The following is a 24,426-nucleotide window of genomic DNA, read 5'->3' as shown; positions in this document are numbered from 1 at the left end:
GAACTTAAAAAAATAAAATTAAAACCTAAAAGTAATTAATTAAAAAATTTAATAGTTTATTAGAAACTTTTATGAGGACTACAAAAGTCCGATGTCCCTTATATAAAACAGTAAAGTAACATATTTTGAGATATTCTACATTCAGCATAATAGGTAAGAGTTAAAAATATCCTTACACCCATACTTTGAGGGACTGAGGGACTAAAATATCCTTACACCCATACTTTGAGGGACTATATCTTCATTGTTTCCTATTCTTCCTTCAGACTCACTCATAAAAAAGTACTCCGGTGAAACAAAGGCGACAAAACCCTAAAACGAAAAAAATGCCGAAACCAAAACGGTTAGTGTGGAGAATCAAGCAGAGAAACCAGAAGGCCACGTCATCATCATCATCCGCACCACCACCACCGCCGCCGCCGCCGCCGCCATGGGTTGAGCTCCCTCGGGAAATAACAGCGGACATCCTTCGCCGTGTAGGAACGGTAGAGGTATTGTTAAATGCACAGAGAGTTTGCAGTACTTGGTGGAAAGTGTGCCATGACCCTACCATGTGGCGAGTCATTGATATGAGCAGTGATAAAGATTGTGACAGGGATGATGATGACTTGACTAAGATGTGCCAAATCGCTGTGGATCGTAGCCAGGGTCAATTGCTTGAAATTAAAATCAAGGATTTTGGTGATGATGATTTGCTCGACTATATCTCCCAAAGGTATATGGCTGGACCTCAAACTTTGTCTTTGTCCTTTAAACTTGTCACTAGATTTCATTTAGATACTCCAACTTGAACACCTACACATGTGATAAACTGCTGTTATTAGACATTATTAGACAATTTTGACTCAAAATTTTGGAAAATCTGTTGTGCTGTTCTCCACAGCCTATTATGTAGATAGTCTTAGGGCAACTTACATAAATAACTACCTTTCAGGAGCAATTAACCATCCGTAATTACCTTTTTCATATTTATAATTCGTAGCTACCATTAGACATTTTCGATGTATTTGAATACACCGTTCAGTTGTATCCAACCTTGTCTGATGTCACATGTATTTGGCTATATTCGAATGTGTTCGATCTGCCGCGAAGTTGAATGTATTCACTGTATTTGAATTTATTTCAACAAAATTTCAAAATACACTTTGTACATTCAAAATACATATGAAGCCAAATACATTCAGATACAAGACAAGAAGCCAAATACATATCAGATACAAGACAAGACGCCAAATACATATTAGATACAAGACATATGAGCCAAATACATATGAGATACAAGACATATGAGCCAAATACATATGAGGTACATATGACGAAATACACTCTGATACACTCTGATATGAGATACAAAGGAGAAGTAGCCATGGATTCCGGCTAGACGAGATACATTTTAAAGGAGAATACAATCAAAACCGGTCGGATCTCCGGCGAAATACAATATACCATTGTATTTACACCAAAAAATGAAGAATACATTCAAATCCTTTTAAAAAGTACACCCTATGTACACTAAAAAATGGAGAATACGGTCAAATCCGGTTGAATCACCGGCGAAAATATAAAATACACTTTAGATTTGAAATGGGACGGAAAGACGGAGTTAGACTTGGTGAACGAGTTGAGGTCGTTGAATCTGAGCCGGCGGATCTCCGGTTGTGGATTTAAGCGGCGGGATGTGGTAGTTGCTTGTGGTTCGCGGAGTTCCTGTTGGTCGTCGAAGGAGAGGAGAGCTCTGGCAGTCGTGTGAAGGAGAGGAAGAGGAGAGAGGTGTTGTCATGGTTCGTCGCCGAAGCTCCAGCAGTGGGGCGGCCGCGGTTGTGTTAGTGAATAGGAAGGAGAGAGAAAGTTTTTTAGGGCTTGGAGAAGATGAAAAATCTGAAATGTGTAGTGAGGGAGAATGAATAGAGGTATATGTATTTTGGTATAGCTACCAATGGTAATGTAGAAAATTAATTTAGCTACTAAATATAAATAAATCAAAATGTAGTAATTATCAATAATTACCTCTTAGAAGAAGCTACACCAAGTAATTTTTCCATATTTTTAAACCATTTAAAATATATCACCTCCTTTAATTATACACATTAACCTCAATAAGTTGTAAAACTTCTGCAGTTCCAATTGATTTTGATGTGTATAATTAAAGGATGAGGTATGTTTTATGTGATTAACTTAACTACGTAATGGGCGCTTATTAACATGCGCATAAACTTTTCAAAAAAATGTGGCGTACTTGCATTATGCATGCTCGAAACTAACGAGGGATTCAACGATTTTTTTTTTAAAACTATGGAGATGCTTTGAAGACTTAAGAAATTTAGCATAGGTATTGGTAAGACAAATACATGTACTACAACTTTGGCATCCTTAAGAACAATATGTGTGAAATGAGATTAAATATGTTTTTTGTTATCTAAATGTAGATAATTCAGTATAGAAGCTCAAGTCTTCTGGAGAATATCATGATAGATGAAAATGTCTCGCATATAATTAGAGTAGGACTGAAATGGAGAAGTCATATGCGATAGGAAGAGTCGTAACAAAGCATAAGAATAGTTAAAGGTTTTGCTTCCACAACAAGCTATATATATAGAAGTGAATGTTTGACCTCTCCTTATAAAAGATGTACTCCCTCCGTTCACTTTTACTTGTCCACAATGGACTTTGCACATCCCTTAAGAAACGGTAAATGAAGTGCATATTTGACCATAATACCCATATTAATGATGTATAGATCCAATGAACTTGGGAAATGATTTGAGAAATGAGTAATTAATATTAAGGGCAAAAGAGGAAAAATAAAATTGTCTTTCTCTTGATATGCTAAAGTGGACAAGTACAAGTGAAAATTTATTTTTAGTATAGTGGACAACTAAAAGTGAACGGAGGGAGTATATGGAAATGAATTTTGGACCTCAAATTCCAACATATTTGTAAGACCTTACTATATTCGACTTAGGGTGCATGTAGCATACATAAAGGTGAAAGGTGGTCGTTTAAGATGGTTTGGTCATGTTCCATGTGACCTTCATGTAGACCGATAGCTATGAATATATGATGGGTTGAAGGTGAATGGTGTAAACCTAAAATCACATGAAAATAAGTAAAAAAAGATCCACAATGTCTCATAGTCAATGCTAATTTAGCTGAGCTCAAAACAACACGGAATCCAAGGATCCATATAAGCAAACCAACTAATTGGGATTAGGAATTAGTTATTAATGTTACATTTACACTAGTTTGGTTTCTGTAAAGAGTCCTTTTATTTTAAGTAGATATTTGCATGTTTCTAGAGATAAGTGTGTGATTTGAAGAGTCAGTAGTTTTGGAGAACCCCTTTATCTAAAGTTAAAATTTTCTAGTATTGGAATGAAATGGATGAGTGGGCTGGAAGATATACAACAGATTCATTTTACCTACACCGATTAATTTTTGGCTGAGCATAGTTGATTGATTTGAACTTTTTTTGGGGGGGCGGGTGGGTGAGGTAAGATCATGGGCTTTTGCTGTATCACTTTGTGAGGCTAGTCTTATTTTGATGTTGCATGCACAAAAGGTTTGAAAGCTTAGATCATTTTCTCTGCCCTTCCTTAGTTGCCTCCCATTCCAATGGTAAGAAAATTACACTGCTTCGCTTCCCTTGGATGCCCCCATGTCACTGGAAAGACTGTTGTTCTTGCTGCAAGCTTTGCCTATATCATCCTTACAAAAGAAATTCCGAGTAATTGATGTCTGTCTTCATAGGAATGTGATGCAAGTAAACCTCCTTTGCGTTTGAACCTGGCCCCCCCTTGTCGTCATTTTAATTCGAGGCAAAGCTTATTTGAACTGGAAGTCTGGCTTGAGCTTGGCTGTTATGAGTTCTGTGAGTCTGACCTGTTATTAGATAAATTTGCGCAATTCACAAGTTAAATATCTCCAATTGAAACATTACCTCATGCCAACTACTAACAATACGCATTCCAGGAGATTCATAAGCATGATAAAACAACAGAATTGCTGTCATTTTTTAATAAACTTTTCTGATTTTAATTAAAACACTTCAGAGAAACAAATATTTTATAGTTTTTAGCTAATACAGTGGGTTTTCCCTGAATTAACCAGGACTCGTCATTATCAAAGTTAATTTTTCCTTGAGTCTTGACTGACTTTTTCGCAAGATCTTCATTTTCCATTAATAGCACTACAACTGAAATCATCTAGATCTCTTTTAATTTTAATTTAAATTTTTAATAATGCTGAGGAGAAGAAGAACAGAGGGAGGGGAAGCAGAGTACAATTCATGAAGCTATAATAGAGTGATAGATTTTGGGTGCGGTTGTGGAAAAATAGAGTAGTATCCCTACCAACCAATTGTATTCCAGCTGGTTGTAACATTTCCCCAACGTTAAAACTTAAAAGGGGGGTTACTACCTGAAAACAGGATCTTCTTGATAATTTTGAATGAAAAAAGGATAAGCTGAAAGCTTTGTGGTGTAGTTGTAGTGTGAAATGGTAATATGTAGATCTCATGGCAATTAAACTTCGTTTCGTTATATATGAAGTATTCCCTTTTTCCTTCCAATACCAAAAAGGACAAACTGGAAATGATGTAGCTTTCATTGTAGATAGGCAGAATTAAGAATTCTAATGTTTGATGATGTGGTAACATGTAGATCTGAGAAAATCCAGAGGACGTAGCAAAGATTTTTCGTAAAAATGCAGATTTTGTCAAATGTGAAAGTTGCTTTATCCGGGGGAAAAAGAGAGAATGTTGCGTATCAGAGAAAAGAAATGGATTATTTGGTTTGTTTCGTGGGGGTTTGGGGGGGGGGGGGGATAAATAGGGATTGTGTATGCCTGCTTCAAGCGCATCCTGTCCGTTTTGTTTACTTTTTGGTGACTTGTCTCTTGTTCATTTTTTTTTTTTTTTTAAATTGTTTTGAGATCTCTCTGTGTTGTCAATTTGCTTTGTGTGTATGCTTTTCTAGCTAAATTCAGCTCTGAATTCTATGGATATTTTTTCCTTGCAGTCTTCTCAACAGTAAGTTTCTCTTATTTTTATGTCTTTTATCTAATCTTGTGCCTTTCTGAACAGATCAAGTCAGCTTAGGCATATACGACTTGTCTGCTGTGAATATATTTCAGATGGAGGTTTGGCTGCAGTTGCTGAGAACTTCCCGTTGTTGGAGGAGTTGCACATTTACTTATCCGTTATTAGTACAGTGGGTATAGAAGCTGTCGGTCGTTCTTGCTCTCAGCTTAAGTCATTCACATTGAACGACTGTGGATTTAGAGGATTTAGAAGAGACAGAATTAGAAATTTACAGATCAATGTCAATGATCAAGCTCTGGCTATTGCAGCAAATATGCCTGAATTGCGACGCCTTGCACTTTTTGGGAATAACATGACAAATGAAGGTCTGTGTGCCATTCTGGATGGCTGCCCGCGGCTTGAATCCCTTGACTTGCGCCACTGCTATAGTATTGATCTTAAAGGGGATTTAGGAACGAGATGTCGCCAACAAATTATAGATCTGAAATGCCCTTATGATTCCACTCATGATTATGAATTTATTAATCACATTTGTGATTATGACTCTTCCGATGATGAGTACCCGAGTGGGTTGTCCGAAGCTGGTCTCTCAGACTATTTCTATGATTATGACTTTGATGACTTTGATTACGACGACTTCACTAACCCATTTAGCAGCGACTATCTTCTTGATGAGGATGGTTTCTTTTGGTGAGATCGTTTGCTACCTTACAGTTGTTAATGGTAAGAACACATTTCTGTTCACCCCTTTTTAGTACTGGCACTGTTTCAACCTTATCAAAAAAGTACTAGCAGTGTTTCGTCCTTCTTTCGTTCTTGTTCCCTAGGGAAAGTGTGGGGGGATGTTGGGGGGTGGGGGAAGAGGGAGCCTCAATTAAAACAATGGCTCGTGCTCATGGTAGTGAGCAAGAGGGCATATTGAGATCCACCTGGTCTAGGAGAGATCTCGGGGGAGGAAGGCGGAATTATCCATCTGATTTTGAAAGTTAATGGTTCCATTGTTTTTTAGCAGGTTCTTGGTTTGCTGGGTGAACTGCCATTCGTCCCATATTTTGCTGTTCTCATAGAAGTGGAGTGTTCTGGGTTTGCTCATTGCCGGTGGAAGATCGTAATCACAGTGTTACTAAGGCAGACCTTAATCCTCTTCCGTTAGCACTTCCTGCTCTTGTAACTTCCTGTAACTTATGTGTTTTCTCCCCTTCTGCTTCGGTTCATAACCCCTTCACTTTATTCAAATTTGGTAAATTTGGCAATTTCTTACTGAAGGTGATTTGAACGTATATAAAAAGCCTCTTCAAACTAGTTCTCAGTGTAAATTCATTTTTGTTTTTAGTCTTGTTTTTTTTTTTTATGGTTAGTTTGCCCATACTTTTCCGCTTTAATGGACAACGACTAAAACAGGTCCCTTGGTCAAGCCATCACTTAAAGCTAGTTCTGGGCTTCAACTAGTCTAATTTTCTATCAGCTTCTCAATGCGGATATCCACTAAATGGTTGCCCAAAAAAAATTCATTCCAGATTCGCATTGTAACATATTCCCTCTGATACTACGACATGATGAATTGTCAATAGTATCATTCACTTCATGCTTATTTCCCACTCCAATATTATGGAGTATTTAAATTTGCTGGTTTATAATCAAATATTCCAGCATTGGATCACTTCATGGCGTCGAATAAAGTGACCTTTTATTGTATCAATCCGTATTCAAAACCCCGCTCAGCCTTTGTCTAACGTCGATCACGTAATTTGTTATAATATCACAATTTTAGTTTTCAATAAGTATACTCCATGCGCCTATATGAACATCTTTCTCTAAAATAAGAATTTTCATGTCTAAGAAATAACTTAAAAGTTCATTTCTCTCAAGCTTTCAGACGTAATAAGTTAATAAAACTTTTCTGGGCATTACAATCAGAACTATGAAAAGTTTAGGTTGCATATATATATTGTGCCAAGTTCAGGGAGCTAATTGGGTATTCTTCCCAATAATAGTGGTGGACTCTGGAACACAGTTTTCTTCATCCAAAATTTGTATAGCCAATTGTTGATCATCGACAAACTCCGTTTTTCTTTTATTGCCAACAGACTCAATATCTTAACACCTTGTAGTGCAGCAAATTTCGAAGCTTATTTCCTTTTTATTGTATTCTTTCTTCCCAACCCGAATTCGTTTGGTTTACCAAGAATCCTTTGGGACCATAGTTGAGGCATCAATATTTGCATGGCCCCGTGTCTTGCTTTCACTGACTACTAGTCAGAAGCTTTCAATCAGGCTTAGAATTAAAATGCGTTTGATATGTATAATATTTCTTTATTTTCAATCAACATGGGTTATAAAAGTGAGAGCGTTACCAATAAGGGTTGTGATGGAGTGGTAAGTACTCCTTCATTCTTACCAAAGATCTCGGGTTCAATTGTTGGGTACGGAGTCTCCTTTGTTAGGAAACGTTGTACTCTCAAATGCGAGACTTTTCGGCGCGAACACAAATTTAGTCTTGTTCAAGAGATTTCTTTTATACTTTCGGTTCATATTTTTATGGAAAATAATATTATAGCATAAATTAGATTTTAGCGGGAGTGTAATGATAGTGGGATATAAAGAGCTTAAGCGCACATTTTGGTGAATGTAAAGCAAAATGCGGTCATAAGAATTGTAATTAAAATTGATAATAACTGAAGGATGAAATTGCTATTCCAATCCATTATCACCTTGAGAATTTGTTATACTTGATCAATACAACGGCTGATGAGTGAATAAGTCTATAATCTTAAGACCAAATTAATTATTGCTAAAGCGATAAGGTTTACTATCTAATGTCCTCCAAGTTATTCACCCTCTTTTAAGAGTAACTTATAATCACGTTATATATGATTTCTTTCGTATTTGAGATAATTTTATTTATAATAGTTCTCAATAATGTTTTTATTTTATGGAAAAGGCTCAAATAAGCCATCGAACTATTGGATATGACTCATTTATGCCACTCATCAATAGTTTGACTCATTTATGCCATCGAACTATAAGAAATGGTTCATTTATGTCGCTCATCAATAGTTTGGCTCATTTATGCCACCAAAATGACTCATCCATGCCATTTTCATTAACGTCGCTTTTATAATACCAGATATGACACGTGGCCTCCAATTAGATATCTACGTTGTTTAATTAAACCAGCCCAATTTTAAATCTCAAATTAACAAAAATTCCGACTCATACACCGTACCCACCCACAACCATAATCTAGTTGGAGGCCACGTGTCATATATGGTATTGTAAAACCGGCATTAATGAAAAATGGCATGGATGAGTCATTTTGGTAACGGGTGGTGGCATAAATTAGCCATATCCAATAGTTTGATGGCATAAATGAGCCAACCTATTGATTTGATGGCATAATGATATAAATGACCATTTCCGATAAATGACCAATTTCGATATATGATAGCTTTTCCGTTTATTTTATGTATATTTTGGGGGACATAAGCATTTAAGAATGATACCATTTTATCCTTGGGCCTTGGCAACGGAGCCATACGGGGCCGGTCCAAATAATAGAAAAAATAAAAAGCCTTTTGGATCCAAAACCCTAGTTTGCCCCAACTCCTAGGTATATAATTCTAGGTATCTTTATAACAATCTCCTTTGAGCAAGGAACGAGAGCGGCTTTTGCAGAAACCCTAGTTCCAGTGAGTATTCTCTGTTCCAATTTTACTTCCTTTGATTATTCTTCGTCAATTTTAACATCTAGTAATGTGTGTTAATTACATGTAGAAGGTAAGGTAGAACAACAAGAAGAAGAAGAATGGCTGTTCCTTTGCTTAACAAGAGGGTGGTTAAGAAGAGAACTAAGAGGTTTATTAGACCTCAGAGTGACCGTAGAATCACTGTCAAGGTATATATACACTCTTCTGTTTATTAAACCTTAGAGTTTATTGTATGTGACACTGAATATAAAAGTTGATTTGTTTTTTGCTGGTTCCAAATTTATATTTGTTAATTTTGCTATATTTTTTTACTCTATTTTGAGAAAGTGTGATTCTTTTTTCGCTTTCCCTGTTTAACTGTATTTTGTTGTTACGTTTGATAAATTTCGAAACTTGGAATTAATATATGTCGTATCTATGTCTGAAATGAGATCAAGATGACATCTTGTTTGGATGGTTGTTACATATTGTTTCATAATGTATCGTATTATATTGGGTTATACTTTATTGTTTTGATAAATACCACATCATTAATTTGAAGAACTAACCTACAAGAAAATTACGTTACATGTTTTTACATAAAATGAGACTTTTCGACATTACATAACGATGGTTTTGATGATGCGATACACGAAAATTTAAACAACAATCGAAACAAACTTTGTATTTAAACTAACTATAGAATCCAATAGGTAACAAGCAAGCTGTGGAAGGGGAAAAAAGGGGATTTTTTTCGGTTGGATAGAGTAATTCCGTTCCTGTGTAAAAAGTGGTGGTTTGCACATGGTTCAATGACTAACTCAGAAAATGCACTGCCATGTTTTCTGTTATTAAACTTCTTATCATGTTTTCCCTATTTGGTTACTTCTTGTTGCTTGGAATTCTCACCTGATCTGTGACATCCAGAGGTTAAGGTGATGACATTTGAAAGCCAGGTCCCTTATATTGAATGTGTTCATCGGCAAATATTTTTTATTCAGTTCATCTAGTCAGGCAAAGATCCTCCTTTAGTATTAAACGGAATTCACCATCTTTTTGTCTTTACCAATCTATATCTAGTAGCACTTTTTTGGTGCTGCTTTGTAATGAATAATATTTTTCTTAACCATCAAAATTAAGTGTCATTTTTCTTTTCCAAACAACATCCCTCCTGTAGTATTCAGCTACTATTTGATAGTAGCTGTATTTTTTTGGATTAAATAATTCATGTGCATGTGCCATTTGTTGGTTAAGTATGTAATCACTCTCTGTAAAGACACGGAGAGAAATGTAATCGGCATTTGAATGCATTTGCCTTATATCAGCTCACTGTACAGGACTTAATAAATGGAACTGATTGTTGCAGCTTAATTGTTCTCTATGGTTAGCTATCTTTTAGCTTGGAAATCATGTGATTTCATGTGGAGTTTATAAAAGTCTTGTGGTTCTTTAGTTGAATTTGGACTGACTGGGCTTACTAACTGAAACTGAGCATTCAATCTGTTAACAGGAAAGCTGGCGCAGACCCAAGGGTATCGATTCTAGAGTGAGGAGAAAGTTCAAGGGATGTGTCTTGATGCCCAACATTGGATACGGGTCTGACAAGAAGACCCGTCACTATCTTCCCAATGGCTTCAAGAAGTTTGTTGTGCACAATGCTAGTGAGCTTGAGGTTCTAATGATGCACAACAGGTAATGCAATAAACTCACTCACTCACATGTCTCCTATTTCTTACTAACTACTAGTTTGCTTTATCTTTTGTCTTTTTGACCAACATATTGAGCTTTCTTTTCCAGAACTTACTGTGCTGAAATCGCACACAATGTCTCCACAAGGAAGAGGAAAGAGATTGTCGAGCGAGCTGCCCAACTTGATGTTGTCATAACAAACAAGCTTGCTAGGCTCCACAGCCAGGAGGATGAATGAGCATTTTGGCTTTAGATATCTCTATATTGTTAGTGTTTGAACTTGTTCCTTGTGGTTGTTTAATTAACATTCTGTTCTTTCTCTGAAGAGGATTTTGACTCATGCTATTGCTTATCAAGTGCTTAAATTTTGTGATTTTAGTACACCTGTGTACTATCAGTTTTTTGGGTAAAAATGTGGCTGTATGGTCGTCTTCATATCTCTGCCAATTTACATATTTCAAACTAAATGAAGAGAAGCATCTTTTTTGGAGGTGCTTGTGATGTTGAAAACATCAAGTAACTCGTAAGAAGTGCAATGCGACAATTTTCTTACTAGACATTAACAGATTAGGAAATTATTTAAATTTCTGATTTTACTTTATGTGCGAGTTTTCGGTTTTATGAACAAAAATATATATATGGTCAGTACATAACTGTGTTTTCTATACAGATCTTCTGCTGACGTGCTATCTTCATAAAATCAGTTGGATTTTCAACTGCAAGTCAGTGTCCTAACATAGAATGCCAATTAACTTAGTCCATCTGTATGGATTGTTACCAGTCATTTCTTTGGTTCTTACCTCGTTGTACAATGTATGAAAGACAGATTATTAATTGAAATTTACTTCAACTAGTATGTCCTCTGGAAGGCCATACGTATTCATAAAAATCATAAACAGCTTAGGTAGTATAATCAGACTGGCCTATACAAATCATAAGTCTGGTAGTCGCAGTAATTCCCCTATTTTGGGGTGGTCTTTAATTTTTGCCATCAAAATGAAAGTACTTAACTTTTGCCCTTCACCTAAAACCTCAGGGTTTCGCGTTCAAATTTTTGTTCAGGCGAAAATTTAAAAAAAAAAAAAATCGCTAGGCAGAGGATTGCGTATAAACTTCATTTCCCCATCGGGCATAGTTTGACATTTCCGCAAAACTCATTTACTCGACAAAAACTGCGCGTTAAATCTGAGTTTGCAGGCAAATTATGCGGCAAATTATGCCTTGGTAAACTCTACCTTCGAGTTTGGGAGGCGAGTTTTGAAGCACGAACCTCGCCTTGCAGTTCAAACATTTGCCTTGCAGAATTTTTTTTTTTTTTTTTTTTTTTTTTTTTGAACCGGATACACAACCAACCCTAATTAAGAAATGGGCAAAAATCAAAGACCACTCACTTGAGGGACAAAAGTTAAAGATCACCCCCAGAAGGAGGATAATCCGCAAATGATCATAAGTTACACCCTCGACAGTAAACATCATTTACTCCCAGTTCGGTTGTTAATCTTTGCATAGATTAAATCTAGTTATCATTTTGCGCAAATGAAAATTGCCCTTATATTCCTTTGTGTAAATTACAACTTCTCCTCGTTACTTGCCTGTCTGGTTTGGATCATATACCTGATTTTAATTACTCAAACGATATGAGCACCATATAATTGATTGAATTCAACCATTTTTGGAGATATATGAGAGAATTATCTTAAAAGTGACTTTCTAATGTGATAATAATAAATCCGGCAAAAGAATCCAGACCAAATAGGTAATATGTAGACTTGAACAAAACAAAATATGATTCATTCCTTGGACGAGTCCATGGCCTTGTTGCTTTCTTGTTGGACAGATCAGGTAATGTTTTTTGAATGAAGTTAGACAATACAGCTCTTATTAATTTAATAGTTTACCCAAGAGTTACTCAATGAATCGGTTGATTGGAATTCGGGATGGATAGATGTTACAGATGATGAATCAATTTCTTTTATATGTCTACATGGATATTAAATAGTCACTTTATCTTTGTTAGTGCTGTCTGCCTATAATGATAGATGAATCAAAAACTTTTCATTCAACTTATTCTTTCAATTGAAATTGAGATTTTTACCTACCCTCCTATTTTGCCAAATTTGAAACTTAGGTAAGTGCTTTTTAAACAATCTAGACTCGCAAATGGATGGCTCCAACAGGCATCATATAGTTGTGACACCAATCAGGAAATAAAAGAAATGATAATGAAGAAAGTTAAGACATGACAAGCAGCTTTAGGCTTCTTTTACTACACGAAAACAAAACTATTAGCATGTGCTAGCATGAGTACTTGCAAAAGACAAAAGGAAAGTAAGTTTAGGTCATTCAAACCTACATGCTAGCAACTGCATCTGTACATTTGCAGAAGTGCCAAAATTACATATGGTCTTTGAAAGCACTGGAGGCATATACAATGGACAATCTCCTATGCTTTCAGAGTGGTAGCAAAAACTCGGAAATTCCTACTTCCCCAAACATCGCTGTCATCGATAGGATAAGATTTTAAGCAACACCTGATCCAGGGTGGATTTCTAAAATAATCACTCACTTCACTACCATCATCGTCTTCAGAAGTTCCAAGCAACAAATTCCTCTTTTTTGTTAATGCATAAACAGAGGGGTAGCCATCAAAAAACTGTTCCTGGTAAGTGAAGTAGCATCATGTCAAAACCAAGCTCGATAGTTAGTAGCTCAAACAATAAAAACATGCAAATCAGTTAGATTAGCAGATTTCTGCAATATATATTAAATAACACACAGAATCTTCATTTTGCTTCGAGATAACGAAGTCGAACAGTTTAGTTACAAGTCTAGGTATGTCATATACACCCTCTCAGATACATAAAATCATACATAAAATACTGATATCCAAGTCCAGGAAACATAGTTAAATACTGAGCTAAGTCATGAAACATAGTCCCCAAATGGCTAACAATGGGCTGCAGTAATAAAGATTGATAAAAGATTGTAAGTGCACAAACAACTATTACCGCATCCTCTTTATACAGATATGCATGGATTCTGGCAGTTGGATCCTCCAGGGTCAACCTGATCCTATAAACCCCAGAAGGGGAACGGAAATCTTCAGCTAGCCAAGGAAATGCCGCTACCACTCGAACTACACAGTGAAATTTACCTACGACCTGCAAGCAATAAGCTCAATGATGTAAGAGTGATAAAATGTGACAAGTCATACACGTAATACAAAAAAAAAGAATGTTACTAGAATCATGCTAACTCGATAGCTTCTAAGAACTTTATATGCTCATGGAGACAAGGATGAAACTGAAATAGGAACTTGCACAGTTGCACTACATCAAGCACCAATTGTCCTCACGGATATTATTCCCCATGTGCTCCTTTTCCGCTATCACTAGTGTGAGTATAAATATAGTATAATCAGCAGGAGAAATGAAACTTATTATCCTCAAGTATGACCTGAGAAAAGATATTTCCATAATAAGCAACTTCACAGAGAGAAGTCATCAGGATAAATGGAATCAGGGAGGAATAACATAACACTGACTGCTCAAACTTTCTCAAGTCTTTAACGCTGCCAAGTATCTAGAAGATTCACTCAGTTGATAACAACAAACCTTTCTGGGACTTCAAAAGAGCTCAAAGCATATTATGCATTGCCGTTTTCTTAAATAATAGTATTTGCAGCCCTCTCGGCATTAATTATAAAGCAAATAAAATGTTAAATGTTTTGTGAAGATGTAAGGTAGCTTGCAACATCGAAGAAAAAGATGGTTCATGGACATTACTACTTTCTTTATCAATACACTCTTCCAGCCTAGCCAGGATCTACTGAAAGCATATAACGCGTTAGGATGCCTATGTGCAATAAAAAGTCAAGAAGATGCAAGGTTTCTTGCAACGTCCAATAAATAAATTGTAAAGATAGTGTTAATATATCTCCAATACTTGGAATACTACGAGCGCAAAAGAAGGAAATGATTGCCCTCTAAGGTGGTTGAGATACCCTTGGATTCGCCAGAGCCCTCATCAAGGAGACAAAAGGTATATTAGCGTAGTCGGTCTCTGAGAATTTAGAAAATAAAAGAGATGTTAGAATGGGTTATTAAAGCATCAAAAACATTGCTTGAGCATACAAGGCAAACCTGTTATGTCAGATGGCCAAGGAAAACTTGACAAAGGCATCCATCCCCATTTAGATTTACGACGCTCATCGTACTGCCTATCATGTAATTGCAAACAATTGAGGTAAATTCAGAGGTGCATGGTATTATACTGACGGGACAAGATTGTTACAAAACACCTTGCTGCCAAGAGTAGATATGCAACTGATAATTGTGGCGGGCATGAGCCTCCATGTTATGAAGTTATGGGCTATGACATGCTTGTCAAATAACAACGTTGAACATGCTTATCATGCAATTGAGTTTCACACTATTGTTCTTTTTTCTTTTCTGATAGGAGTTTCAGACCTAACATTGTTTTTCTTTGAGACAATTCCACACCTAAGATTGTACCATATACGTACTAAAACAAGAAGAAGAAATACCTCATGCGCTGTAAAACAATGTCATCTTCATCAGATAAGTAGCAAACCCTAGTAAAGGGCATTAGAACAGCATGCCACAATGCTGTATGAAGTTCACATCTAATGTTAATCAGTTTAACCCATCGATTGCTCTTGAGAAAGTTAATGCCAAGTTTCTCATTGCAACGATCAACAGTTACCCTCAAGACAGTTCCAAGAGGTGGCAAAGTACAGAGAATATCTCTTTGCAAAGTGAAGTCCACAGGCTGCAACGGAAGTGGATTTTCATTTTCTTCTTCTAGCCTGTAATTCATGAAATTGTTGGCCACAGCATTTCAGGATCAGGTGCCAAATCATCTATAACGTATGCAAAAGCTTTCTAGAAAGAAGCAGGCATGTAGATATTTAGTTGACCTCTCTGAATGAGAGGTTTGATTATATTCCTTTTAAGTACTGGAAGAAGGCAGATATTTAAGGGGCCATTAAGACTTTAGCTTTCTGTGATCTTTGCAATTCAAATCTCAGTTATCCAAGTAATTTGGTGATACTCATTAAGATCAGGAAGTAAACAAGTTTGGCTGTTAGTTTGCATCAGGTCAGTCTTTTAGGTGTCTTAGAGTAAAATTGGTTGAAAATAAAAGTTATGCTTGAAATATGAAGAGCTTCAGCCTATTGAATTATGTTCTTAAGCCCAATTCTGAGCTTCTTGTTTCAACATAGCTACAATTGTTTTGAGAGAGAAAAAGCATTAAACTAGGGTAGATATCTCCTAGTTCAAAGCCTGATTAGAAAGTAGAAACACTCACTTAGTGTTGATAGTGACCGGTGGAGTATCTGTGCCATCCCACACGAGAAGCATCCACTTGTCTTTTTCAACTTCACATACGTGAACAATCTGGCATATGCCAGTGTAATTTGCAATGGAAGTGTTAGTAAATTTGAATGTAGTGTCAATACTTAGTAAATATGAATGTAGTGTCAATACCCAAGAACATGCAACCCATATTGTGCTTGCCAATATATTCAAGATACATTTAAGGACAGTTATTTTAAGACACAAAACTACCTTGCAGATCACTTATCCCCAAAAAACAAAAACAAAAAAAGACTACCTTGCAGAGCAAATTGAAGCGTTCTCCTTCTCTGATCTCTTTCAACGAATGTAAATCAGTCAAACCTATCAAGAAAATGAACCATCAGCTGAGTACCAAGAAAATTGTGAGCATATTTGAGGGAGATAACAGAAAATTCAAACAACAAAATAAATTCTTTAGTTAATAAAATCTTTTACTAAGGAAAAGGGAAAACACTACCTTCATTTTTGGTGTAAGGATGCAGATCAGTTGGTAGACCTTTTAGGATCTTTGTAAATAGTTTTTGGTCATAGTTTCTGTTGATAACTTTTTGGAGGTCTCCAGCATACCCTTAATGCTGAGGAATACAACCAGTTTTCAAAAAAAAGAAGGGAAAACACTACCAGAATCAAAATGGCATCTGTGTTGTTCTCGTTTTCTTCTTTTCTCTTTTCCATTATTTTTGTTGAAGGCTACAGATAGAGGGAAGGGATTCTGTGATTGGATCAATCCTTTAAAGCAAAACTGATGTTTCAAAGAAGGATAGAGTTAATATTAACTAAGATTATGTGAGAGGCTATAGCAACTAGATAACTACAGGTAAATGTGGACACACATATCTCGAACACCTTTTGCAGGCGGCTAAGTTGGCAGCTCCATCCTATGCTATATGGATACATTCTCTGTCTTGACATGTCTATGTCGAACAAGTCTGACAAGGGTATTCATGAAAATGCTTTCATACTACACCAAATATTCATTGAACAATATGTACTCGTACATTTATAATCGATATGTACTCCTAAACAGAATCATCAACATAGGGTACATTCTTTTATACAACTTTCATCAGCTAAATAATTAAATCTTTATGTACTGAATTCTATTATAAGCATCACTCTGAAGTTGGCACTACTGATGAAAGTACCTGTATCAATCTTGTGATCAACCAACCACTTCATCAAATCCAGTATAAATTTCTTGTCTTGCTCTCTAGCGTGATACTTAGAACATTGGTAAGGGATGAAAGATGAATTATTTTTTCCGTCAAATATTGCAAATGAAGAATACTTCTTGTTGAACAAAGCATAAATATCGGGTCCATGAGTTTTCATCTGCAAGCCGACAAATACCATTTGTAAGGATTGACACCATATTTTTATTTCCAGAAAATAAAACTTAAGAACAATAAAAGTTCGATCAATTAGGACAAGATCATGCATTCAGGTTGTTGGCCAATCCAATAAATGTTGCTATTTTTTTGAGAAATTGACCTTTATTTGTTCCCACTTGGCCTTTGCCCATGATTTGTAATTCTAGATTCATAAGCAGTTAAAATATAACAAAGTCTAGAAGATAGAAACGCTATGGAAAAACAAGTTGTCAATGTACTCTAATCATCTTTTAGAAGCAACAAGCACTTTCGCTTAAGAGCATAGAGAAAACATTTCCAATGGCTTAAATTTCCATCAAGTGATAGACTAACTGCAAAGGGGGACCCTCCTAAACCAGAAATGAATATAAATCAGATCCCACAAAAAGAATTGACGCAATATTAGTTAGTTGCTCCTGTCTAAAGAGAATGGCTGAATCGTGAAGGATGCCAAAATATCAATCAACCATTGTTAGAAATTGAGTCATCTATTTAACAAAAATATTATGAGATGGTCCATCAGAAGTGCTCAAGCTACGTTTTGAAATCCTTCTAGACTTTTGGGTCGGCAAAGGAGTGTACCCTTTTGAAAGCCAAGAATTCTAGATAATTGACCAATTGTAATAATCCTTGTATGATATGGTGCTTAGTTTTCAAAAGAAAATTCAGTGCATTTCAACATTTATTTTAGGATTTAGTTACCCTATATCTAATATGAACCAATACCCACAAGGCTACAAGAAAATATTAGAGCAAAATTAGTTACCACAACTTGAGAAAGCTGAATTATATCACCAACAGTCAGCACTTGAGGAAGCTTGTCCATAGTCTCCGCGAAAAAATTCACTGAAATCCCTGGGCTTGGGTAGGACTCATCTATGATCTTAATGCCGCAAAAGCAATCTACAAAATACAAACAAAAGAAGCCACAATCAAGCCCAAAAAGTTCGTTCCACACAATGCTGTGAAAAAAAATCTGTTACCATTTCAAAAAAAAAAAAAAGAAAAAAAAGCAACTTCAGGATATAAACTACTCATATCCCAAAATGTGATGAGGACAACATGGTGTTCAACAACTCAATGCACCTTGCACAAGTGCTGGTGGTATGTATAACAAGTTAAGCAGCAGTTATGTTTAGTTAATGATCTGCCTTGATGAAGTCCATCCTCTCCGCTCAGTCAGCCATTCACATTGGGTTTTTTACCATTTCAAAAAAAAAAAAAAAAAAACATTCACATTGGTTTTGGTGATCTCTTTCTTTTCGGCTGCTATAGCACTTTTATTTACTTGATTCCTGTTGACTCTTTACATGACCTTAGATAGGAGGGTATGGAGGACTCAGGTTAGGGTAGAAGGCTAGTAGATAGTCGTGTTTATCCTTTCTTACAAGTAGTTGCATTGCTCTATAGTTTCTTGTCCCTTGATTTCTGCGAATATCTATTTTCACATAATGGTTTATCATGGCTTATTCACTTTCGTTGTTGTCATTTTCATAATTGCTTCGAATTGTTTGCCCGTATCTGACCTTTCCTATGCTTTTTCTTGAGCCGAGGGTCTTCCGAAAACAGCCTCCCTACCTAAGGTAGGGGTAAGGTCTGCGTACACTCTACCCTCCCCAGACCCCACGTTGTGGGATTCACTGGGTATGTTGTTGTTGTTGTTGTTTCGTCCTGTTGACTCTTTATTCATCTGAGCATTCAATTGATATCAGTCTGGTCTACGATTTGCAAGTGAGATGTGAGCGTTGGAATCTGCTTACAAATCTGAGTCTTTTTATCTGTATTGTTGAATTGTGTTACCATCTCAGATTCTCATCTAAAAGCTTAAGTTGTTACAAAGGGTAGACTTTTATTTACTTATGTAAAGACAACAACCCATTTCCTCAACTAATGTGGAACATTCTACAAACTAATGGGTTCTAGGGAGGGTAGAGTGTACGCAGACCGTAGAGAGGTTGTTTACGATAGACCCTCAGCTCAGAGAAAAGCAAATCAAAGCAGACCGGAAAAAGAAATAACAGAAGTAAAGAAGCCATGACAAAATACTAACTAAAGCATGACAAAGCAGTCTGGAAAGAAGCAACGATAATGTAACTACCACAAAATCTTACGACAGTCAAAGTACAAGGCATACCAGATAATAACAGAAATCAAAGGACAAGAAACTACTAGAAAGATACGAAGCGTGACAACGCTCAACATTTTTTTTTTTTTAGAAACTGGTAAAGTTGTATTCCTCATCATTAAGGGTATGCTGGCCACCTCCAAAAAGTGAGTAACCAAAAGAAAGGAAAAGGACTTACAGAAAACCTAATAAATCTACAATCCGATTTGTTTCCTCTATACAAAGTTGTTTTGCACCAGAAAAGTAAAGATACAATACAATTCCATTTAACTTTCTGAACAGAATTAGATCTATCTTCAAAACATCTCCCATTTCTTTCTCTCCACACAGTCCACCATATATAGGCTGGTATTATCCTCCACCACCTTTTCTGACTTTTGCTCCTTCCCCTTCTAATCCAGTAACTGAACAGATCTAAAGTGTGCTCTGGCATGATCCATCTTGTATTAGAATGTTTGAGAAAGATTTCCCAAAGATGGGCATTGAACTCGCAATGAAGAAACAAATGTTTGTTAGTTTTCCCTGTTTTGTTGCAGAGAAAACATCTGGTTACTAACTGCATTCCTTTCTTTTGTAAAATTTTTTTAGTAAGTAGGCTCTCTTTACCACTAACCATGTGAAACATTTCACCTTGGCAGGTACCAAGGTTTTCAAGATGGAATTCCATTGATATTGTGGCCTTCCAGCTCCACCTTGCATCTCTATCTTGTATGCACTGTTGACTGTGAAACAACCATCCTTGTTATACTTCCATATAATCTTGCCAGGTTCTGTTGTGATACCGCTAGAGCTTCCTAGTTTTCCAAGTAATGATGCTACCCTCTCCACTTCCCAATCATTTAGCAGCTTTCTAAAAGAAAGGATAGTTGTCCTCAGTGATCCGTTCTACCCTTCTACCCTGATCCGTGTCCTCCACAACCTCCTATCTACGGTTGTATCCTCGGTGAGCTGAAACTGCACCATGTCCTGTCTAATCACCTCTCCCCAATACTTCTTCGGCCCACCTCTACCTCTCCTGAAACCATCCATAGCCAACCTCTCACACTGCCGCACAGGGGCATCCGTACATCTCCTTTTCACATATCCAAACCTCGATCTCGCCCCTTCTTGTCCTCCGCGGCGCCACCCCGTCCTTGTCCCGGATATCTTCGTTTCGATTACTGTCTCTCCTCGTATGCCCGCGCGTCCGCGCCGGCATCCTCGTTCCACCGCCGTTTTACGAACGTGAGAGAGTTCTTAGCGACGACACTACTGCCACATGCAACGTGAGTCGGTCTAACCGTCGCTGCTTGGCCAGAACTTACTTTTAAGTTTGGTGGCTTTTTATCACGCAAGACTCCGGATGCAAGTCTCCATTTTCATCCACCACGTGCGCCGTACGATGTGACATCTTCGTTAATCTCCCATTTCCTTGGATAATAGACCTAAGATACTTGAAACTTCCTCTCTTTTGAATGAGCGGGTATCCAAGCCTCGCGCGCCCTTCATCGTGCTCTCTTCACTAAACTTGCACTCGAGTGCGCTAACTTGGGTCTGCTCGACACACTTTAGATTTTAGGGTGCATCTCTAAACCTCCCGACTTGGCGTTAATTCCACCGCGAGTCTCCTTAATCAAAACTATGTCATCATGAAACTTGTCCTTGTGGCAACTCGCAGATTTGCCGCGTCAACACATCCATCACAAGGGCAAATAAAAAGGGGCTAACGGTTGACCCGCAGTGCGGCCACGTCTGTTGGGGAGTGCTTTGAATCTCTCCCAATGTCCTTACCCTAGTCTTGGCTCCGTAAGTACATGTCTTGATCACCTGAGTACGTCGCCGTACGCGTTTGCCTCGGCATCTCCATAGAACCTCTGGCCCGGGACTTGTCGTGAACACTTTCTAGGTCGATGAACACCGTAGGTAAGTCCGCCTTCATGCTCATATCTTCCTCCAACGGCCGCCTTACTAGATGAATGAACACGTAGTCGAGTGCTGCAGTGAATCCAATGGTTCTACGAAATAGACACGCCTCTTCCTTTCACTTTTGAGCTTTCGTAGTGTGGTTTAGCGAGGCAATACCACATGGTTGTATCTTGATATACCTTTTTACACGCCTCAACCAACGCTTGGAACTAGAGGTGACGGTGAGCCCAATATTTAGAAAATTAGCCCATTTGCCCACGTATTAGTGAGTTGCGTCACTCGTATTTCGGGTGGGTAAATATGGGCACTCAAGTCTCTTTAACCCGTAAAAATATGGGCAAATATGGGTAAAATATGGTTATCCGTATAGAACACACTAGACCCGATAACAACTCATTTTGAAAATGAGAAATTTCTTTCTTACCCCACTACCCACCCCGACCCCGCCTGAATCTCAGCATTACCGCACTTAGCATGACTTTTTTTTTATTTCATATACTTTATTTTTCTTTTATAAAAAAGCTTAAAAAAAATTTTTTTCCTTACCTCGGCTTCGATCCCTACCCCCCCCGACAAATTCAATTTCATATATTTTATCTTTATAAAATTTTATAAAAAATGGAAAAAAAAATTCTTACCCCCCCCCCCCCCCCCCACACATTTGATTTTCGTATAAATTACTTATATAAAACATTTATAAGTAATGGAAAAGAATTTCTGACCCCCCCCCCCGCCTAAAAATCAATTTCATATATTTTACTTTTATAAAAAAAAAATTCTTACCCCCACCCTTCACCCCCTGAAATTTATACCGTATGGAAAAATTAATTTAACTTGACAAAAGAAAAAAATTATAAACATACACTTGAAATAATATTACACTTGTATAATATGGGTTAACCCGCGCCAACTTGATCATTTATCACCCAACCCGTATTTACCCCATAAAATATGGACGGTTTGAAACCCAACCCATTTTGTTTTTGATTTCAAACTATTTTCAACCAAACCAAATCCACCAAACCCACCCATTTGCCACCCCTTGGAACTAGTGGAATTTGACGTTGGTTAAAGTGGGTTTATAGGATAAAATATTGAAAGATATAAAGCAAAGGGAATACACAGAGAGAAGGTATAGACTATATAAGAACTTTCTATCCAATAGTTCTATTTGTATAGTCTTCTATCCAATAGTTAGATAACAACCATTATGTGATTATATAGCAGCAAAGAAGGAACGGGATATCTACCAACTGGATGTGAACGACACTTTCAGTATCTCCTTTCAGAAATTGAAAATGAATTGTCTAGTGCTTTTCTATTTTTGGTGTATTCATGACCTTCCTCGAGAGGCTGAGGACAGTATCACTGTTTTAGATTGTCTGTGAAGGTCCTAGGTGGTAGGTTTTGCCTTTGTAACCACTACTTGTAAGTATTACTGAAGTACACCTTTGGTGTAGCTTTGTCTATAATAGAATGTTAATTGTTTAAAAAAAAAAAAAAAAAAAAAATGTGAACAACACTTTCTTGTACATTGACTTAAAAGTGGAAATCTATATAAAGGTCCCTCTGCAGTGTGAGGAAATCATTCTATGGTCTAAAACAGGTGTTGAGGTACAGTATTATGTTCAACAGCTCAATACCTTGAGCAAGTGCTAATGCCATGCATAAGCAGCTAAAACACGGATTTCTTTAGCTGATGGTTCACTGTAGTTATTGTATACATTGGTGTATTTGAATGGACAAAAAACTAGGGCTGGGTTTTAGGTATTCTTGTTGTTCAAACATATAAACACGTGTATCAGTTTGGACAGCAATTGAAAAATGAGAATTTGATTCTCCTTCAGCTCCATTTTCTGCCTTCTTTTACTCTGCTCAGTGAGCAGAGAAGCTTTTCAAGAAAGTTTGAACTAGAGCTTTCATGTCTACAAAATGAATTATGGCTTCCTGCATACAAAAGCCAAACCGTCTAATTTTCTAGTTAATTTCAGATGCCATACCAAATTTTCATTTACAGGATCTACCAAAAACAAAAAAAATTATCAAAAATTAAAAATGTTAAGAATATATTTTGAGAAATGTGATGAAGGTGCAGCCCCCCCCCCCCCCCCCGGCGGTTCCAAAATGAGTGAGTAGCTTCCGGATATAAGTTAAAATTTTAAAAGGTCTAAACTTTCAAGTCGACTTCGTCCTTGATTACTTTCCCAACTAAAAATGGCATCAAAAGTACAGTAAAAACTAGAGTTAACGGTTAAAAAAAAACACCTGAACTATTACTTTTCACGAGTTTCCTACTAGATGTTCCCTTTTCCTACCTAACTATCACCGCCTGTGTACTAAAAAACACCTCGAAACCACGCCAACTATCAGCTAAACTGTCACCATCTACTCAACTAGGTCTGTTTTAATACATTAATGGTGATAGTTCAAGTAGGAAAAGGGAACAATTGATAGTTATACCTGATGTGTTTTGTTGACCATTATTAATAAATCATAGTGAAATAAAGAATTATTCACCTATCCAAACAGGTATAAAACGTAAGAGGAAAAAGTTACCAGTGCCTTTGGACTGTTTAGGGAGACCGGTTTCGATGACGACGCCTATAAGATTAACTTTCTGGTTGAGGGCAGCTCTAGCATCTACTATTTTAAGGAACTTGTAGTCATCCCTGCTACTGCTAATGCTCCGACCCATTTTGAAAAGGAACTTGCAATTCCTGTTTGTTTTCTGAAGAAACACGCTCACCGAGGTAAGTCGGGAGATAATAGTGATAGGGCGCCAAAAACAAGTCTTTATTTTTTGATCAGTGTGGTGCGTGCGCACTCTCATATTTATGACCCGTTTGGCCAATCAATTATTCACTTTTTTCCGGAAATTTGTTTCACTTTTTTTGGGAAATTTGTTTCTAACACTTTTTTTAAAAGTTAGTGTTTGGCATGAAAAATTCAATTGAATTTAAAAAACAATCAAAACCTTATTTTTCACTTTTTTCATCTTTTCCATTTTCTATTTTGGACCTTACTTTTGTTTTTTCTGTTTCCGATTTTTACGCTAAATTTTTTTTATTTTTATAAAAAGGACCCTCATTTATAGTAGCTAGCAATTAGAGTAAATATACCCGACAGGCGTAGCTGCCCACTTTACACCATAAAATTCCTCAACCTCTTAATAAAATGTGGGAGGATTATATTAAAGAATAGCTATTATTAGTGTTGTTGGTTTTTAGACATT

The 24,426-nt window shown here is 36.8% G+C and overlaps 3 protein-coding genes across 3 annotated transcripts; 2 read left to right on the top strand and 1 right to left on the bottom strand.

Moving 5' to 3' along the window:
* Positions 1-237: 237 nt before the first annotated feature.
* LOC132042332 (F-box protein SKIP19-like) lies at positions 238-6,340 on the top strand. Its single transcript, XM_059432910.1, has 3 exons — positions 238-715; positions 5,081-5,761; positions 6,048-6,340. The coding sequence occupies exons 1-2, from the start codon at positions 327-329 to the stop codon at positions 5,730-5,732; spliced, it is 1,041 nt and encodes a 346-aa protein (XP_059288893.1). The 5' UTR covers positions 238-326; the 3' UTR covers positions 5,733-5,761; positions 6,048-6,340.
* A 2,238-nt stretch (positions 6,341-8,578) lies between these two features.
* On the top strand, positions 8,579-10,794 carry LOC132042311 (large ribosomal subunit protein eL32z). Its single transcript, XM_059432901.1, has 4 exons — positions 8,579-8,727; positions 8,813-8,933; positions 10,235-10,416; positions 10,522-10,794. Exons 2-4 carry the CDS (start codon positions 8,844-8,846, stop codon positions 10,649-10,651), a joined length of 402 nt encoding a protein of 133 aa, XP_059288884.1. The 5' UTR covers positions 8,579-8,727; positions 8,813-8,843; the 3' UTR covers positions 10,652-10,794.
* Positions 10,795-12,617: 1,823 nt separating this feature from the next.
* LOC132042303 (protection of telomeres protein 1b-like) lies at positions 12,618-23,998 on the bottom strand. The gene is made up of 10 exons (XM_059432896.1): positions 23,751-23,998; positions 17,931-18,067; positions 16,940-17,126; positions 16,051-16,115; positions 15,745-15,833; positions 14,960-15,241; positions 14,556-14,632; positions 14,417-14,475; positions 13,422-13,574; positions 12,618-13,072 (listed from the first exon to the last, which is right to left on the bottom strand). The coding sequence occupies exons 1-10, from the start codon at positions 23,887-23,889 to the stop codon at positions 12,857-12,859; spliced, it is 1,404 nt and encodes a 467-aa protein (XP_059288879.1). The 5' UTR covers positions 23,890-23,998; the 3' UTR covers positions 12,618-12,856.
* Between the last annotated feature and the right edge of the window lie 428 nt (positions 23,999-24,426).

The sequence above is a fragment of the Lycium ferocissimum genome, chromosome 2 (assembly GCF_029784015.1).
Source record: "Lycium ferocissimum isolate CSIRO_LF1 chromosome 2, AGI_CSIRO_Lferr_CH_V1, whole genome shotgun sequence".
NCBI classification, from domain to species: domain Eukaryota; kingdom Viridiplantae; phylum Streptophyta; class Magnoliopsida; order Solanales; family Solanaceae; genus Lycium; species Lycium ferocissimum.
Note: the sequence above shows the minus strand (reverse complement) of the source record. Positions and strands in the feature narration are given on the sequence as shown.

Excerpts from the sequence above, each read along its gene's own strand:
- LOC132042332 (XM_059432910.1), top strand. The coding sequence starts at position 327 with ATGCCGAAACCAAAACGGTTAGTGTGGAGAATCAAGCAGAGAAACCAG. Across the intron at positions 716-5,080 it reads CTCGACTATATCTCCCAAAG|ATCAAGTCAGCTTAGGCATA; the intron begins GTATATGGCTGG and ends CTTTCTGAACAG.
- LOC132042311 (XM_059432901.1), top strand. The coding sequence starts at position 8,844 with ATGGCTGTTCCTTTGCTTAACAAGAGGGTGGTTAAGAAGAGAACTAAG. Across the intron at positions 8,934-10,234 it reads ACCGTAGAATCACTGTCAAG|GAAAGCTGGCGCAGACCCAA; the intron begins GTATATATACAC and ends ATCTGTTAACAG. Across the intron at positions 10,417-10,521 it reads GTTCTAATGATGCACAACAG|AACTTACTGTGCTGAAATCG; the intron begins GTAATGCAATAA and ends TTTCTTTTCCAG.
- LOC132042303 (XM_059432896.1), bottom strand. The coding sequence starts at position 23,889 with ATGGGTCGGAGCATTAGCAGTAGCAGGGATGACTACAAGTTCCTTAAA. Across the intron at positions 17,127-17,930 it reads TTCAGCTTTCTCAAGTTGTG|ATGAAAACTCATGGACCCGA; the intron begins GTAACTAATTTT and ends GTCGGCTTGCAG. Across the intron at positions 13,575-14,416 it reads GGGCTCTGGCGAATCCAAGG|GTCGTAGGTAAATTTCACTG; the intron begins GTATCTCAACCA and ends TATTGCTTGCAG.